Source organism: Hesperophylax consimilis, chromosome 8 (genome assembly GCF_061612785.1).
Source record: "Hesperophylax consimilis isolate HC1 chromosome 8, BYU_Hcon_1.0, whole genome shotgun sequence".
In the NCBI taxonomy this organism is placed as follows: domain Eukaryota; kingdom Metazoa; phylum Arthropoda; class Insecta; order Trichoptera; family Limnephilidae; genus Hesperophylax; species Hesperophylax consimilis.
Window position 1 is genome coordinate 12,668,993 of NC_142843.1, and position 20,462 is coordinate 12,689,454.

General features: G+C 35.6%; 1 protein-coding gene across 4 annotated transcripts in view; it reads left to right on the forward strand.

The window, feature by feature from the left end:
* Smg6 (Smg6 nonsense mediated mRNA decay factor) overlaps window positions 1–20,462 on the forward strand; it is a 245,437-nt gene that overhangs the window by 102,978 nt on the left and 121,997 nt on the right. For all 4 annotated transcript variants that reach the window (XM_089634886.1, XM_089634889.1, XM_089634888.1 and 1 more), the window contains one exon: window positions 12,552–12,739. In XM_089634886.1, the coding sequence (XP_089491012.1) occupies window positions 12,552–12,739 (188 nt within the window). The remainder of the gene's footprint in view (window positions 1–12,551; window positions 12,740–20,462) is intronic.

Below are 20,462 nucleotides of genomic sequence, written 5' to 3' on the forward strand. Positions count from 1 at the left end.
CGTCCGGTGTGCAGCAGGCCCGCGCAGTATCCGGCGCCTTCGCATCCTGCCCTGGTACCTGCCCTGGTACCTGCCCGGGTGGAGAACGGCAAGGGAAGCGCGGGGGAGGGTGGGTGGCCTTGGAGCAGCCTTGTCAGGGGAGGGGGGAGGGGGAGGTCGTAGCCCCCGCCGCAGAATCATGATGCCAGGGTTCATGGACCCTCTATTCAGGATGGAGTGGAACTATTGTACAAATCTCCTTTTTACGTCATCTCGGCCAGTGTATTTTGTAATTTTGCAATCGTCCATTCTTTGCGTGCCTGTGTATAAGATAACAAAACATATTAACGGAGGAAAAGTGGTTTTACGCAGAGTTCTATTGCAAAATTATTTTAGTTTGTATTATAAAGTAAAAAATATTAATCGTCGATATCGAATTTTCACTTATCCCTGCTTATGGAATTGTTTGACAACTTGAGTTTTGCTCAATATAGTAATTAACCATCATTTAACGTGTGATTATTAGGTTGCGTTTATCCTTCCTCCCTAGTTTTCTTCCTATGTACTTTTACAGCGATACATTCTTCCAAGCGTATCGTTTTGCAGAACAAATTATTTTTTAAATAGCTTCAAGCAAATTCAATTCTAAAGAAAAATCTTCTACTTTCCGAGACATTGATGAGATCCTTTTGAATTATAATGCCTCGGCGCTGCAGACTATCATTGGCAAATGTTAGTTTTTTCACACATGTTCCCATGATCATACCAGCCAGACTGAATTATTATTTTGCTTTTTTTTTGTGTTTCTTTATTCATAAAAATTTAAATGATTGCAGTTTCTTGTTTCTACAGCCACCATACTAGGCACATACCCGTATTTATGGTAGCCATATTTCTTTAGATTACAATGTTAAGATGTTAGGATATACAGAAATAAGAGAGAGAAAAAAAGATATAAAAATAAAAATAAGAAGAAAACATATGAATAGAATGGAATAAAAGAGCAGTAATTTAATGACACGAGACATTCTTTGCAATTGTTCCCTCCCTTTACCTACAGCCAATTCTAAATATTTTTTATATAAAGATGTTCAGTTTCCGATTTTCTGGTATCTATATTGAGTGAATTGAATATCTTGGGAGCAATATAGGAAAATTGTCGCTGGGCAAATGCTGTTTTTGTTGGAGGAATTACACATTTTAGGTGTGACGAGTAACGCGTATGAATATTTTGTTGTGTATTTTTGATGATATTTTTTTCCATATGTATATAAGAATAGTCTGTATAATTGACGAATATCTAGGATATAATATAATATAGAATATCTAATATTATCCAACAAACATACATGTAAAAAAAATCCCTAAAGATTCCATCTCAAAGATCAAATTTACTTAAAAAATCTCGGTCATATTTTGTACCTTTTACTACCAGAATTTTTCCGGCTAGTGAAAAATGGTTTCCACGATTTAAAATAAGTTTAAAACTTTTTTTAAAATATTTCTTTTGGAATCTTCTAATGATATTGGTATTGTGTACTGTCTCATGTATACACATTTTTGTCTGCAAATGTCTTATACAGTATAACAGAATTGTTATATTCTATGTTTACCAATAATAATAGTATATTTAGACTACCATATTTCGGGTAGTGCCTAGTGCATATGTGCCTAGTTCGATTGTGTTAAGATCTATCGAAAAGTAGATACCTTAATGTATTTTAATAAAGGGAATGAATATCGAATAAAATAAAATAATACGTGTTTTTTATGTGTGTCCGACAATTATGTCTATTAACCTGTATGGTATCAACCCTGTTAGTGGCCGAGTGGTCCAGAGTGTAAGTTTCGCACTCAAGTGTCGTGGGTTCAATACTCTGCTAACTTAATCCTCCATCAATGTACATTGTACAGGCAACACTTTCAACAGAGAATTCTAATTTTTCATGTTTGGTTATTCATAAAATTATTTTGCTAGAACTGTAGATTAGCAAGCATAACTACTGAAGTAATTATAAATTTGATGACACAATCAAACGTTTTGCCCATTATAATATGCTATAGGGAAATTACCCTCTGAAATTCTGGTCGCCTGGTCACCTCCAGGGCCCGCTGGGCGATGGCCGCTACGGATAGAACCCACTCCCTGTAGGTACTGCTTCCATACTCTGCTCTGGCAGTGTCGCCCCCCAACTCAGCAACACAGGGCAATAGATCAGCTCAAGGTCGACCGATAGCGAACATATGGCGAGCCGCATAGCAAAAAATACAACGCCTGTTACGCAGGCCTAGTTGCGTCGTGTGTCTGCTTTCGATGTGGAATCAGGTACTTTATTGCTGTATATCACTAAAAAAGATATCCATAGAAGTGTTATCTATAGGTACCGATATAAAAGAAAACCGATGTCGCTAATTCGACTGCTCAAAAGAATATAGATTTGTTGAATTGAAATAAAGATTTTTTAAAAAGATAAACGCACTGTTTGTTCATACATAGTAAGATAAAGCCTAATATGTACACATATATTTACAAAAAAACATATAAAAATTCAGCCTGCATATATTTGTGCTCGCACAACTCCGAAAGTAGTCAACCGATTTCGATGAAAATTTCAATATTTTAAGAGTTGTTTAAATGGCAGAAGAAGTCGGGGACGCCCGAGGAATACTTAACGTAATGTCTTGGCACGGGAATGAGACACGGAGTCGAATTAATGAATGGTGAAGTCCAGACACCCGAGGAAGATATTAGCAATAGCCAAGCATTGCTGGGTCCGCTAGTAACTAATATTTGTACTGCGTCGTTGAGATGACTTTTCACAAAATGATGGTACAATTTATTTTTGTTTTCATAATTTATATTTTTCTTTTATTAAGCTATATAATTTTTACAGGTGTTTTTCGATATCTGTCTCACTAGGATATACCTGTGTCGAGACAGAATTATTGGATACATAAATGAGTATTTACATATTATTTGATACATGCATAACTAAAACTAAAATATAAATCATAAAGTTGTATACATTTTAAACCGTGAAGACATAATAGAAAGTGTAGGTTATCCTACAGGGATAACAATATTATAAATGTATATGGAAAAGTTAAGATAAAATAGTTAATGAAATAATAAATTAAAGTTAATATAAGCAGTATAACCTAAGGTAACATCTGTAACAATATTTCATTACATTAAATAACAGAGGTCAATCCGCATATAGTTGGAGTACACACTTTTAAAGGAGTTTTTATAAAATATTTGATTTTAGATCTATCTTGGCTGACGATCCGAGACTTGGTGTCTGTTTTATATTTCAAATAAATTGTGTTCAGTCTGATGGCTATTGGAAGATGGCTTGTAAGATGGCTTTTACAAAATATCTAAAATTTCTCTGGCCAAAAGTTGTTTTAGCGAAAGGGATATATAAGAAATTATGTCCTTTGGTTCTAGTATCACGAGCAGTTTGGACATTGTCAAAAGCAGTTTTGTGTTTGAAGAGGTAGGCTAGTATGTTTTTGGCATAAAGTTGCCTAATGTCCATAACACAGATTTTCCTAAAGATTTCATCCGAGCTGCTTGTGATTGGTAGTTTGAGGATAATCCTTAAAGCCCAGCTACACTACTCGCGAAGTTGACCGAATACGATAGTGTGGGCACGAACTTCACTTCGCTTCGGGCAACTTCGCTTCGCTTCGCCCGACTTCCGATTGTTGTCGGTAAATGCGCCCGAGTCAAAGGACTCGAAGCGTTACTCGCGAAGTTGCACGAGTGTGTGGGCACGCACTTCGAACTTCGGCTAACTTCGTCGAGGACTTGGTCGAAGCGTCGAAGCGAGTAGTGTAGCTGACACTTTATAATAAGTTTCTGAGCTTTGGAGATTGGATCAATGGCGGCAGCGTTTGCTCCTCCCCATGCTATGATACCATACTCTATTAATGATTGTAAAATTGCATAGTAATTTTTTTTGAGCTGATTCAGGTGGAGAAAGTTTCTAGTTTGTCTAAAAAAAGTAAATGAATTTTGATTAAAAAGTTTGTTTGCTGTAATGGTTATTTGTTGTTTCCACTTCAAATTGCTGTCAAAAGTAATACCCAAGTATTTAATTTTAGTTACCTGTTCTAAACAAGGGCAATCACATGTTATCGCGTTTGTCAGGGGGCAAGCACATATTTTAAATTGATTTTCTGGAGTTCTTGGAACGATTAATACTAAATTCAATGTATTTAGTTTTGGTCATATTCATTGTTAGTGTATTATTGTTTAACCATCTTTTAACAACAGGTCTAAGAATATTGATATGCATTTTCAACCCTTGTCTAAGTTTTCATTTAGAAAATCGGTAATTATTGCCAGGGCTTCAGAGGCACCTTTGTTTTTCCTGAATCCAAATTGGTTGTGGGATAGTACTCGTATGTTATTTTGTTCAAGGTATTCAATTAGTTGATTCTTTTTTTTTCATTCTTTCCGACTTTATGTCCGGGTTAAATCTTCCCCACAGGAAAAACTAAACTCTTCCACACACTTTTCCACAAATAATCATCTAGTCAATCCACATTATGCAAGTGCATTACATAGGCGTAATAAATACAAAATAATACAAGAACAACACGTCAAATCACCAGAGATCAAATGGGAAAATAATTCACCGACTCCAGATATTTTCATATCAGACGGTTCGGCTCGGTAGAACTTCTAATTGGACCTATAAATCCTACTGATCCCTACCTGTGACTCATTTTTTCATTTTTATATATAAATTCTTTGACAGATCTAATACGCCTAAATTTTGAATGAGATAGTTAATAATATAATGCCAGTAGCCGAAATAACAAATGGTAATATTTTTATAGTACGAGAATGCCAAATTCTTTTAATCTCATTTCCTAAATCTGTGTATTTTCTTATTTTTTCAAAAATAGATTTTTGAATATTACAGGAATTTGGAATAGCAAATTCAACATCATCAATGATAAGTTTTTTTTAAATTTTGTCATGTAAAACTATATCGGGTCTATTATGACTAATCGTTCGGTCTGTTAGTATAGTTTTGTAAATTTTGAAAATAAATAAATTTTTAAATAGCTTTTTTATTTATCATTATATCAAAAATATTATTGATATTAGGTATTGCAAATATATATAATATTTAATGAGGTTCTGATTCTGGTTATACGATACCCAAGGTTGTAATAATTTATTTGTTGTGCGTACTCTCGCGTTGTCTCTTTGACTTCCTGCGACGATGCAGTGCACGAATATCTGCAGTAAGTAATTATGACCATTGCATTAAGTAATAACTTTATTTATACTCCCACATATCCTGTAATTTAGTGCTTCAGCAAATTAGCATTATTAATGGTGATTCGCTGGTCTTATGGTCCAATAAATGAGGGTGCGGTCAACTAGTTCCACGCAATTATGGTTTGCATTCTGAGGAACAGAACATGGTTGAGATATAATATGATTCCTCGACATCCAAATCCTGAACTAGGCGATAAGTCTTTAACTAGAACATCGCACACATTTATGAACTGATAGCATTCATTGTGAAAAGTTTCCTTCGAACACGTGTGAAGGGTTTTCCCCATGTGTTTTTTTGTGATGTTGCACAAGAATTCCAAAGGCGCACAGCTAGTGGATCTATTGCTTTCCCACTTTCAGAAATGTGGGGGAGGAAAAGAAGATGAGGAAAGGATGATAGAGAACTTGGGTATTCGTATTGCAATTTTTGTCGTTTAATGGCGACTTTTCTAGAAAGATACTCTTGATCTTCCAATCTGGAACGACGTGCGTATTATGTTATACAGTATTTAATTTTTTTTTGATTTTGACTTCTAGCCTAGATGTAAAATGAAACTTTCTCCCATTTCTTACTTTGAGGTGGTGACGAGGATAGATCTAAAAGAATAAAGGAATATTATTCCCTCTATTATAAATTCTATGGTATTTACCTTCTATGGTTTGATAAAAAATCGCTATAGTAATTTATTGTTATTCTTAGTTTGCAAATTTGAGCGAAGGAATGCGTAATGTTGATATTAGACTTTAAATTTTAAAAAAAACCTATCATCTTCAATGTATCATGAACTTCATTAAATATTCATTATTTTTGTCATCAACTATTACGAATGGTGCATCCATTCGATGCGATCCTCGCAAAATTTCTCCCCCGTCTCGTTCGCATCTTGTCCGTCGTTTGTTTGGCCAAGTGCGCGTCCTGTTTGTCCGACGGGAAGCCTCCGAGATAACAAATATGTGCAGAATTAATTGCGACCGTCTGAAGTGGTCCCGCTCCCGACGCCGAGCCAGCTATTCGTTAATTGAGAAACTAGCGGCTCTGCGTACATCGATTTTACAAATACGTAACTCAATGTAATTAATATTAAGCACTTCGCAGTGAGGTAACTTTTTGTTAGCTTTATCTGTTAATTATCTTTACTATAAAGCATAAATCTTATTGAATGAAGTCACGAAAACTCTCGGATGGTGCGCTTTGGCGTCAACTATTTTCACGATTGTGTCATAATATTACAATATGACATAACATAATATTACATACTGAATAGGTACGTCTTTTAGGTAAAAAACATTTTATTATGACCGACAAAAGATGTTATTTTCGATCTTTTGTCGGTCGACCTTCGGCCAATTTCGTTGCTTGACTCTTGCTAAGAAATCGCGGGTTCGAGATTTGTCGTGAGCAAATAAAATTAATATTTTTAAAAATTGTAGGTAAGTTGAAGATGAATCGTAAATATCTACTGCAATGTGCTGGATGTAATCTCGGATTAATGAACTCTAAAACTTAAGCTTTGAATTTAATAATTTTCAAAATTGTTAGTGCTTGTTTGAAGATTTAGAGTACCTACCAATATAATACTTTTTAAGGAAAATTATTTTAGATGCCATTTTCAAAATTGGAACTGATTTATCGAGAATTCAGACTATCCCATTTAGAGACACGAAGCGAAAAAAATGTTTATACTTGCTTAGCTCCAATTAGTTTAATTTGCCAAACAACCGGAAACTACCGAATCCGGTCCCGCACACTGCTACTCACGACACAATAGTGGAAAACGTTTCGACGAGATACTAGCACGCTATATCACCTCTACGACTATTTCATGATTTTTCACGGATCTCCGCTAGTATCAAATAATATAAACAAAAACAAATCGTTTACATCGTACTTTATCATCTTACTTCATCTTGGCACATACGACATAAAAGGGATGCTTACAAAATATTTGTGTTATTATAAATGTAAACCGGTTAGTAATCAAAGGAAAAGTGTGTCTGGTTTCCACCCACACGTCGCGGGTTCAATCTTTTCAAAGTTTTTCAATTTGTTCAAAGTTTTTCATCACTGCACAAGCAACATTTTACGATTATAAATCTTGTTTCAAATTGTATTGTTTCAAATTGTTTCAATCTTGTTTCAAATTCCACCGGCTCCAGCAGTGATTGAATCCTACTTTACCGTCAAGCCGTTTCAACAACTCGGTATTTGCATACCACTCGTTGCTTCATCCACATACATTCACCGTCTCATACATATTATTTATCCTTCTGTTATTCTGACTCTTCATATCACTATGACTATCACCATAGGCAATTTTACGAGGACTATTATTATTAAAATATATAATAATATAGGTACACGACAGCGGTGAGGGGCACTGCGGCCGGGTGTGTAAGTTTGTAAGGTTGTAAGTAAAAGGCCCCCGTATGATCGGAACACTCTAATTATTTCTTTATTATAATCACTTCCTTTTTTTTAATTTCGCAAACTAAGTTTTTAAACACACGTTGAAATAAAAATGGTAATAAAGATAGTGAAAATATTACAATAACAAAAAAAAAATTGTACGCAAAAAACTGACAGGCTGCTGGTCGGCTAAAATTTAGACAATGGGAACAAGCTATTCTTCAATAGGATGATCTAGACTAGATGACGTAAAATTTACCAATTTTTTCAAAATCCGGCTGCCTGCGAATGCTCCAGAGCAGTGGTTCTTAACCTTGTTGGAGGTACTGACCCCCACCAGTTTCATATGCGCATTCACCGAACCCTTCTTAATTGGAAAAATAAAATATGATTTTATCAAATTCAAAACATAGGTATATATTTTTACATAGTAAAATGAACAAAACCATTAAAACATAATTTTCACACAAAAATTTTCAAACGATGTTATACATGGAAATCCATATTGTACATATTCGTCCGACCACTTTCTTTTTTTTGCTCGACATAGTTAATATGAAAGGATTAAAATATTAAGAAAGGTATCACACGTCACACGACGTACTATCACGACAGTTACAATTCAACTACTGGGCGCACCAAATTCCCTGCAGCACAAATAGGCCAAGCGAAGTTGCGTGATCACCTGCAGCCAAAGATGGACAAGCGGGGCGTGTCATCGCGAATCATATCGAATCATCAAGAGTCGGGGGTGTGTTTTGACCTCCGCCGAACCCGCGTGACTGACTCACCGAACTCACCTGGTTCTTACCTGGGTTCGATCGAACCCAGGTAAGAACCACTGCTCCAGAGGCTTAAAAAAATTCGTTCACTATTTCCATAACTGCGCTGAATCCTCCAAGAAGCGCACCGGCAGACCAACTTTTTTAAGGCTTACTAAATGTCTATTATCACTACAAAGTAGCTTCATCAGTGTACTCGATAACGTAGGGTTTGTTGTATCGCGATCCTAGGCTATTGATTATGGCTTATGATTATTATAATATTAAATAAATATGTTCCACGTCTTTTAGGTGTACCTGTCTTGCTGGCTACCTGATAAAGACCAAGAACTCACGCCTTAATTCCATCTTTTCTGCCTGCTTATTCTAATTATGTTATAATCATCCAATTTATTAATTCCGCTGACTGAGCGATAATTATGTATCCTGAGTGACGATGATAATTATTATTGGCGAAAACTCGCTGAGCTATTATATTATTTTATCAATTACTGCCGTTGCGTTGGGTAATTGGCCATAGCTTTTACTCCCTTAGGTCTGATCAGTAATAATAACTGCAATAAGTATCATCGTAAAGTTATTGGCCCTAACAACAACGTACCTTGGAAAATGTAGATCTCTTACTACTTGACCGTACATAATGATGAGTCACTACAGCCAATCAAAATTGTGCTATTGCTTGGAGTTATATACGTTTTATTTTATTATTAAACCAGCAGTATTCGTAAGATTTCCTGTTTGAATAAAAAAAACAAATCACCCCAATATCAATCTTCTACACAAGATTTTATAGCACGCATTTCAGCATACTAAACTAAACAATTGTCGGGCACACACACATGTAAATATTTGAATATAGGTAACATGAATCAGTTGATAAATGTCCAGATTTCGAAGGCGGCTATACAATGCTGAAAAATCTGTCAATTGAGCAACTCTCATGATCCCTGGACCTAAAAACATCAGCACAATATTAACACTTTCACGGATATAACACTATTGACATCGTTTTATGAGATGTGATATTTCCAACGTACATACGACACGAACGACAACGAACAGGAAAGTCAAGTTTTGTATTGTGGCCTGTCTATTTGTGTCACAATGCGAACGCTTCTATACTTGATAGTATCACACCCAAGGTTTACATTTATTACCGATTTTCAACGACTTCACAAAACACACTTCGCGTCACGAACCTCTGTTTTCCGGCGTTTTCTGGCAAGTGTCCGTCAATGTGTTAACAACGAGTCCATCCAACAATTATTAAAGTACCTTAAAAATTTGGTTAGAATGTATCCAATAACGTTATTTTTTTAAAAGTTATTCACGAAAGATTCCAGGCATACCCGCGATTAAATCATTTAAATTGGGCTTGAGGACCACCGCTCCAACATCCGTAACCAATTGGACCGTTTCGTTTTCCATTATTCCCACTTATCGGCGGATCGAATCCGGAAAAAATAATTCGCTAAAATAGGTATTAAAAACTCTCGCATACTCGACTACGGATGGTTTTGAGTAATTCACAGTATTCACAGAAAACTAAGACTGGTTTTCCATCCACTTCTTAAAGCGGAGTTTCGCTATAACTTGAAAATCTCGTAAGGCGAGAGTCTATTTGATACGTATTTCAATCGTTATTACATTGTGCGTTCGATCCTCCATTAATTAATTTCATAAGTAAGGAAAAAAATTGCTTACTCGGGACGCTCACAACAACACATTTCTATTGGTTTGCCTGATCGGTGATTACACTATACTAGTAGAATATAGAATACTCCGGGAGCGCGTCACGTTTTCAAAAAGATCCGTTCCATCCACAATGTGACTCGGTTGTTATTTTTTCAATTTTGTTTTCCGGTACATTACGAGCACATTTTCTGACAATGGAGTAATAATTTGATTCTCTTGTTGCTATGCCGTAATGAAAGAAATAATGTAGCCCCATTGGGTGGAAGTTTATGTTAGCACGGTAAATTCGGATGTTTTTGATTCGAATTGGGCTTTTCAATAAACGTTCATTCATTTTGATGTTAAAAATAGCTCGTATCCGCTGATAATTTATTATTATATTTGTCTTATTTATTTTCAGAAAATATTTAATATTTTTTTGTTTATGTTCTAATATTATGTCCATATTTTAAAGGTACAGAGTCACATTTAATTTAACTCTTTGTACTACGTTGTCGCCGCCACGGCGACATAGGAAACATTCTAACAACCCCGATGGCGCCACAGCGGTGGCATAAACATTGGTTGTACTTTTTACTGTAAAAAAATTAAAAAAAGTCCTTTTACAGGTATACACATGATTTCATTCAGTTGTATACAGTACCCAATTACGATAGGTTGTGCTTTTTGATCTGTTTTTCATACATAAAAATAACTACGCATTCATTTTATTTAATTATTTTTTTGCTGGGCAGTAAATATTTTCACTCCATCGGAGACCAGGCTCAATGGAAAACTTCATATTTTAAGAAAAGATCCCAAGCGGGAATGTTTGGTCTGCTCGAAAAGGGCAGTAAAAGGTTGCAGACGGGAAACCAATGAGTACTGTGACTCGTGTCCTAACAAGCTACATGTGCATTTGGGCGTTTTGATTTCTAAAATACCTCAAATTTTTCTTTTATCAACAATCTAAAATGATGATAAAAAATCTTAAAATACCATATCATTTTATTTTCTGCCTTACAAATTATTTTTTTTCTAATTTTTTAAAAATATCGTAATTTTTCCTTATATTTTTACACAACACTCATAAAACTCACAATATAATTTGGAGTGCAAAGGGTTAGGGGAAGTCGAGAATAGTTGTTACGGGGGAGGTTGTTACGTCGCCGATAAATTTCATACCGCGCGTTTCGAATTTTGACCTCTTATCAAATTGGCTTTGAACGCATTTGGCTGAATAATAACATGATTAAATTAGATTTAATTTAAATAAAAATGAAAAAAATGGAGATCTATGAATACACAATAATAATAATAATAACATGGCATTTATAAAGCGCAGTTTAGTGTCATTTCACTTCAAGTGCGCTTAACTACTCGTATAACAAACTTAAAAAATGGCAATTCAGTATTAGTTGTTCTTAAAATTATTCCTACAGTGTGCCTTACCCAATACAGATCTAATATTATAACTTATAACACTAAATACACTAAAGTGGTTTAAAACAAAGATATTCTTTCATTTGTGTAATAATGTCAAGCCACAAAGTGTTTGCTTCCTTCGATAACTAAATACACTGTTTATACAAAGTGATGACAAAACTTAGAATAACAATAACAGCAGGACAGGACAAAACAAGAATATTAAAACTAAAACATAATATAAAACAGGAGGCAGATTGTGCTCAGAAATGAGAATTTTTTGAGCAGACACTTTAAAAAGGTACAATATTAATAAGGAAACAACCGAAACCAAACAATTACTGGAAGTTTTAGAATATGGCTTATTATAAAATAATAACAATACATAAAATTTAAAAAAAAACTACTTTCCATGTGAATACCGTACAAAAGTCCCAACTGCTCCTAACCGTTTGGAGCCGGTGAGACTGATGCATCCCCATCATGGGATATGTTATGAGGCCGAAGGGAGTGGGGATGGGAAGGAGATGGGTAAGAGGAAGGTGGGGAAGTACTTGGATATTCAGATTTGACCATTAAACTTGGCTAATTTCATTTCATGCGGTATTCACACAAAGGAAAAAAAGTTGTATATTCACAATTTGTACAGCGCCATTGGGGTGATTTTGCGCAAAAACGGTGCTGCACAAATTATCCAAATAAAACAATAATGATACATAATATTTTTTTATGAAAATAATTAAGTCTGCTGCTCTCAAAAGTTCAACTGATGAACAACGGGATATTTTCACAAAATACGAATATGAACTATAAAACTATGCGTGGAAGATTTATTCAAGATATTTTGTTTTGACGGCAAATCGAAAATGGCACATTTTAAATCGTTATAGAAATTTTATTAAATTAAAAAATATTAAGAATATTAGTAATTAATTTTTGCTTACTTTTTTAAATACCTAAATTATTTTTGTTGTTGTTTCAGATGCGACCCACAGGCTCGTGGGCGGGGGAGGGTGCCGCAGCGAGCTACAGGAGCGTGCGCTGGCCGTGTCGCTGCGCATGTTCGGTGCACTGCTGGGCCGCTGCTGCAGCCTACTGTCCACCCCTCCGGCGTCCAACCAGCCCCTGCCGGTGCACGAGGATGTGCTCGTCATCCTGCCCGCTCTAAAGGTTGCATTTTTATACTGTTTTCTTTTATTGTTATTATTGTCGGACAATTATTATGGCGCCGTTTATTTATTTTTATTTATATTATACACCCATTCGGGCTTTTAAAAACATGTGGAATCTCGAAATAGTATAAAATAAAGTCGCTATCCGTATCTATGTTGGTGCGCTTAGTTCTTCTAAACTACCCAAAGGATTTTCACAGGGTTTTCACTATCACTTAGAGAATATCTTCCGGAAGGTTTATACAGGGTTTTCCAATAAGAGGTGTTATTTTGATATTCAATCGTAAAAGATCAATGGTTTCGTTGCTTGTGGCACGTAGCGCCGTCTTGTTGAAAGTAAACGTTGTCCAGATCAATACCATCCAATTCCGGCTATAAAAAAATCATTAATCATCTCTCGATAGCGCAATCCATTCACTGTAACTGTTGCTCCAGCCTCATTTTCGAAAAAGTAAGGTCCAATGACTCCGCCGGACCATAAACCGCACCAAACTGTCACACGTTGAGGATAGAGAGGCTTTTCAACAATAACTCTTGGGTTTTCCGAGCCCCAGATGCGAAAATTTTGCTTGTTGACGAAGCCACCGAAGTGGAAATGGGCCTCATCACTCAAGATGATTTGCATTTGATTCACTCAAGTGAATTTTAATAATTTCAATGCGTTGTTGAAACATTCCATTTTTATTAATGGCGTAGTTTCTACTTGTCAAATGACAGCTTCAAAAGTAACATCTACCGAAATAGCGGGCTATTCAAAATAACACCTCTTATTGGAAAACCCTGTATATATAATACATGTAGAAAGTAGAGAAAAGTCGATGTTTTGTAATCAATTCGTAAAACAAATATTTTCGGGCGCTTATATTACTAACGCTAGTTAAACCTTGTGAGATACATCAAAATAATGTACTACGGAATTGTATATCTCGAAAAAGCCTAAAGAAAAGTTTGCTAGCAATCTCCTAAGGATAACCCGCAGCAACGCCAGGTACACGTCAGCTATTACATAATAATTTAGTGGAACAGTAATCACGGAAGTTAAATTTGTTATTATAATTTATTTATTTATTTATTAACTGACATCGTCCAAATTACAAAATAATAACACGAATACAGTAAAATGAAAAATACAGGAGTAGACAAAGGTACATGAAAGCAAAGACATAAGGCAGATATAATATAAGAAAATAAAGTCGAATCAAGTCAAGACTACGCCGTGGGTCAGGACCACGGGACACTTATAATATTCCGTCACTTGTTTAGCGACCGGCAAAAATCATTCAGACTTATCCCCAAAAAGTTAAGGTTTTGACTTGAGTTGACCAGTCTACACATTCTGGACAATGGTGAATAATATCCAAAATTTGTCGAATGATGGTTGAGGAAGAGCAGTACATTATTTCTGAGTCTGTGCGAGGGGATATTGAAAGGAATGAGTTGCAGTAGAGTAGGTGAATCAATAATACCATTTATAATTTTGAAGAAGCAAATGAGGTCATTTCTTTCCCGACGGACTTCCAAAGGAGAGAGGTTTAGAGTTAGTTCAATTTCATCATATGAGTATTTGCCTTTTTCTAATCCTAGCCTCCTAGCAATCCCTCTTAAGAACCGATGTTGAACAGATTCAATGCGTCGAATGTGGACAGCATAAAAAGGAGACCAGATAACACAAGCATATTCAAGATGGGGGCGAACCAAGGAGCAGTAAAGCGTTCTAAGGGTATTTACGTTTTTGAAGTCCGAAGTGATAATTACAACCGTACCTCATAGAAAGTACCAGAATTAGGGATGTTTTTATTTTTCAAATTTTCTTCGTTACCGCCTTAAATATTTATATTTAATTTTGTCTCAGTTTTATTTTCTATTTATTATTTAATTTCATATCATCCTTTTATTAAATAAATTGTAAAAAGAGGGCCTCAGCACCGGTAAAGTACACAGTGAGACCCACATTATCATACAATGTTTTAAAATTGTGTATTTTTCCTCTACACTGTATCTTTTTAACGTTAGAATTTTTAACCTCACTAGGACAAGCCTGTGTTGAGGTTAATAATTTTACAAAATAATAAAAGTATAAAATAGCACAAAGATTATATTATATGAATATGAATATGGTTACATTAACGTTTCTACGAATTGGGTACCTACCTGGTACCTATTAAGTATTGTACCAAATAAAATAAATTACATGGAACCCATGTAGAGGAATAGTACTATGCCTATAATAACCCTATTATTATTATTATTAGCTTTTGGCTATTTGCGGAAGACAACAAACACCTGAAAATAATCAAAAATACCTCGACTGTCTTGTTTTCCAATCAGTTATTAATTCTTCCAATGAATGGTGTAAAATTAATTGCCGAAACTAAATATCGATAAATGCTAAATTATGTCCTTCTACAGAGCAAAAACACCGATTGTTTTCGAATACAAACTTAATAATATTAGATTAACACTAGTCACATCTATTAAAGACCGCAGTGTCTCTCTAGATAGCCAATTTTCTTTTCGGGAACTTATGAATATAATTGTTAATAAATCTTTCAAACTACTATTACTTCTGACTTCAAAAACATTAGAACTATAAAACTCCATACAGCTCCTTGGTTCGTCCCCTTCTTGAATCTACTTGTGTTGTTTGGTCCTTTTTATGCTGTCCGTATTCTTCAAATTGAATCCGTTCAACATCGGTTATTAAGAGGGATTGCTAGGAGGCTTGGATTAAAAAGAGGAAATTACTCATACGGTCAAATTGAGCTCCAACCATTCTCCATGAGAAGACCGTCGGAAAAAATTGATATATTTGTTTCTTCAAAAATTTTATTGTATTATTGATTCGCATACTTTACTACAACTCATCCCTCCCGTACTCAGAAATAATTAACTGCTCTTCCTCAATCACCTTTCAACTGATTATAGTTATAATTCACTATTTTCCAGAATGCTTAGACTTGTCAAGTCAAGTCGAGTCAAGACCTTGATTTTTCGGTAAAAGTCTAAGGACGGGTTGTTTCATTGAATTTGCTCAATTCATCAAATTTCAATGTTGATTTTCACGTTCTGTGAAGGTTGTATTCAAGTTTTGTTATTATATTTCGTTATTATAACTAGCCAGTTGTTTCACAACACAGAAATAATAACAGAACTTGAACAGAACCGACCGGTCGGTGGCCGAGTTGACATCGCGCTTGGGTCCCACTCAGGCGTAGTGTGTTTAATTCCTCGGCTGGCTAAGTCCTCCATCACAACACAAGCAACATTTTCAGCTTACTGTGGTGGTAGTAGGAGATTTTCGAATATTGTCAGGTTATTCGTAACCCGGGAATGTTTGTCTTTCTTTTTTTTTAAAAAAAAAGAACCGTCAAACAACTTGAAAATCAACTTTGAAATTTCAAAGATGAATTGTTCAAATTCTGTGAAACAAACCGTCCAAAATGATTTTTATCGGTCACTAAACAATAGAAGAAATATTAAATATATAAATATTTTTACTTTTCACTTCAAATTATTTCTTTGATTAGGCCTGTCTTTTGTCTTTGCTTAAGATACCACTCTCTACTCTTTAATATACATTTTGAAAATAAAATCGTGTTATTGTATTGTAAATTGGACGTCCATTAATAAATAAATAAATATTATACTGCACCGGGTTTGTTTGAATAAATAATAAGTATAAAAATAAGAAAACAAGATATTGATACGGGTACAACGCGGGACATGGGTGCAGCGGGTGAAAATGACTAGCAGTAAAACTTCAGTCGGTATAAAACGAAATTATCACACTTCAAAAAACTGGCGCCAGATCGTTTTGATTTTTGCTGACAACCATTTATAATGAACGCAAATTTGGACCCTTTAAGTTGACTTGTCGGTGAAGACGCGAGTGCAAATAATATATGAATAAATTCATTTAACAAACATTTGATGAATTCTGAGAAGAATCGAGAGGTGGTCATGGCGGAAAAATAATAAGTTTGGGTTGTTTCAAACTATCGTCACATTTAGTTACATCAAATCGACGGTCAACGCCATTTTGAATTTTTGATATTCATATTAAGTCAGTGAGTGACAGAAGACGAAAAAAAATTACATTTGAAATAAAATCTGGTTCAGGTGAAAAACCGCCATTCAAAATGGAAACGTTGCTCAATATGGCATTAGCCGTGTTTGGAGATCAGATCTGAATGGCCAGGTATTTCTTCACCTTCCTCCCCACCATCTCATTTCCTTACCCCTTCAACGTCACAACATACCCCGATTGGGTATGCCTTGGTCCCACTAGCTCCGGACGACAGGGAGCAGTTAGGACCATTGTGCGGTATTCACATATGAAAAAAAATTGGCAGCTATTTGTAATTTTTTTCACTGCTTGAAGCTGTCGATATCTACTGCTTGTAGCCGTCCGTGTATACCCAACCTTAGGCAAACGAATTGACCATGTGACGAATTAAATTATTCTCCTTACTCTTTCACCGAAAGGAGAGCGGGCTGTGCAAATTGATATTTATTATTACTTACTATTTTTTTTCGTATGCGCACGCTTCTTGGAAACGAGGATGCATATTATGTTTCTCTGCTATTTCTGTGAATCCCCTAATGGGCCACACGAGACGTACCGCGCTTTGCGGCAAAGGCGGGCAGAATTACTTTTTATCGTTGTAATCTTCAGCGCTAAGATGGTGTGCCACGGCATTTTGAATTTTGAAGCTTTCTTATGAAAAATAACACGCCACAAGTCGCAGTGAATCTTGTTGTGTATTACTTTAGTTAGGCCCGTCGCACACAAGGCCGAATTATCGATTTACGGCGGCTAAAATATTTTAATTTGATACTAGGTGACGTGTACCTGGCGTTGATGGGGGTTATCTTTATGCTACGTATACATACGCGAGCCGAACTGAACCTCAACTTATGGGACGAAGCCACCGCAAATGGCGTGAAACGCCGCTTGCAGTTGCTTCGTTCCTTTCCCGTAATTCGTGGCTCGGTTCGTGTTTACGTTCGCAAATGTATCGTACCCTTAGGAGATAAACATATACCATCGTCGACTTTTCTGTAGGCCCTTTTATGATATACAATTCCAGTACATTATTTTGATATATCTCATAGGATTTAGACAGCGTTAGAAATGTAGTGCCCGAAATTTATATTTTTTACGGTGATTTAGCAGGGGTGCTCGGTAGCCCGGAGTGAAAGAGGTCGAAAAAAATTTTTCTTAGAATTCCAAAAACCCTATATCATTTAATGTTGCTGTAGATAAATAGCTGTTGAAAAATATTTTTTATTTTTTTTTGACATATGATCTTCAGGTGGCGCAGAGGACCTGAAATTTTGAAAAAATGATCGATTCTAGAAATTTTTTTAAAAATTAAAACAAAATAATTATCATATTTAACTTTATTATTTGCATTAAAATATAAGGAACATTAAGAATATATATATTTTTTAATCATTTCAGCCTTCAGTCGTGTCATATGCGTATGGGGTAGCTCCCTGAATTCCAGAGGAAAAGTGTAATTTTGTTTCGAATTTCGGCATTTCTTTTCTCGATTTTATTCTTTCTCGAATATATCCATCGCGTGCTGTACTTCCGCAAACAGCCAAGCTAGCTTCAGTGACCAGCTTCACACCTCTCTCCACAGCCTGTGTGTGAAAGGGAAAATTTTCAATCCGGATATTTATATCTTCGCTCATAATTTTTTCCCATAATTCACTGTCACCGTATTTTTTTGTGAATGGTGGCTCGAATATTTTTTCGTCTTCCAGTTTATCAAATCATAATAATCGTTGGCTTCGAAGTTTAGTTTTGGAGTCAAGAATGTCCTTCCTTTTTTCTCCTTTGCATTTTGTCGGGCTTTAAGAATTCTTCTTACTGCTAATTCTTTTATATGCTGTCTTTCGTCTTGTAGCATCGCTAATAAAATATTTTAAGAATGATTATTCGAAAAACAATTGTTTTCAGCTCATATTTTAAATAGGAGCATCTTTTTATCATACTAAGGACATGTTTCGGACCATCTTTACATGAAGGTTTTGTTTTTATGGTGAACCATATTGGCGCATACACTTTTATCACAAACGTAGCAATCTTAACCAGACTATGAGTTGGAAATTTTGTTGCTACTCTCAATATTCTATTTGCACAGGTTAGCCAACGAGAGCGTGCCAGCTTTCCTGGTTGCTTATTAGCCAAATCAGTTTTTACGCTGCCTTGTGTTACAGCTTGACAAATTTCATACAGATATTTTTGATCATTGCTTAGAATTTTCGATATCGGGTAAGACTGTCGTAATTTTATCAAATTTCACCACAGGGAGGTCTTCACAGTGCTGTAACATCTTGCCAATGACTCCCTATTGGGACCTTAAGTACTCCCATCTAAAGTATGAAAAAGATGACGCAGTGGTAATTCGTTGGCATGCAACAAACATATAAACCAGTGTAATGGTATATTTAAATGTTTTTCAATCAATGCGATTGCTACATTCTTGAAGCCCGTGTTTAAAGCCGTTCCATCGCATCCAATGGCTACAATGGTTGATAAATCTCCGAATTGTAAATTTAAAAATTCTATAATTGAATCCTTAATAGAATTAGCGGTTCCAGAAGGAGGCGCGACGTGGCCAATGTACTGAGAATCTTGCTCGGAGAGCAAAACAATATGTTCTTCAGTAATGGTTCTTCTGTGGTTCTTGTTATCATGTTTTTCATGCACAATGGTCTTGTCTTTCCGACCATCAAAATATAACCCACTTATTTTACCGTCAGAACTCCCGAAGCTCGAAACTGCCTTGCAACTCTTCTCGAACTTTTTGGCGCTCGCGTCCTAATTTACTTATATCTATTACTTTTGAGAAATCTTGTTTAGAAATAAAACCAATATCTTGAAGAACTGCACTGGCGATGGTTGAGGCTGATCTGTCGGAGACACCAGTCCTGTCACAGGCAGTGGCAAGATTTTTTAATCGATGCCTCATCTGATTTGTTTGTGATTTCGATGTGGATGGCGTGGTGTATGCCGGAAAAAGTGTATAAAAGTCTGGATCTTGATTGCTGTCTGATAATCTTACACTATCATCCGAGGTCTCTGAAGTCTCTGGTGAGGGCCTCAGAGCTTTCTCAACAGTCTGTTTTTGAAGTAATTTATTTTACCTCATCAGTCGTAATTACCTACGCTCCAAAGCCTTGGTTGCCACTATATCTTTTGAGCCGATATACATTTTGCGGCTACTTCTCTGATCTTGCAGGAACTCTAGCTCCTTCTTGGGTATTTTCACTAAACATTTACAAAAATCGACACAAATGCACTTGCAAACAGCAATATCAAAGAGTTTTTTTGTTGCATCTTCATAAAATTCAGTTTTCTTTTTAGGTACTCGACATTTCTTTAAGTATTCGTACTTGTGATAATACCGGGTTAGTTAAGTTACAATTTGATGTTCAGTTACAATAGGAATAGACGCTTTATTCCACAACGTAATTAGATCAATTGCAATTATTTCACATATATCTTTCACAGAAGGATCTTTTCCATTTGATAACCACTGCAAGTCATTTCTAATCCACAAATAATACTTTATTCCATCCGAATAAGTTGGCAACACATTGTCTTTTAATTTTTCTTGTCCACCAAACATAGAACACATTGAATTTTATCTTGTTTTAGGCATATTACAAAGAAATCACAATCAAGTTTTCGCAGCTGTTCCAACGAA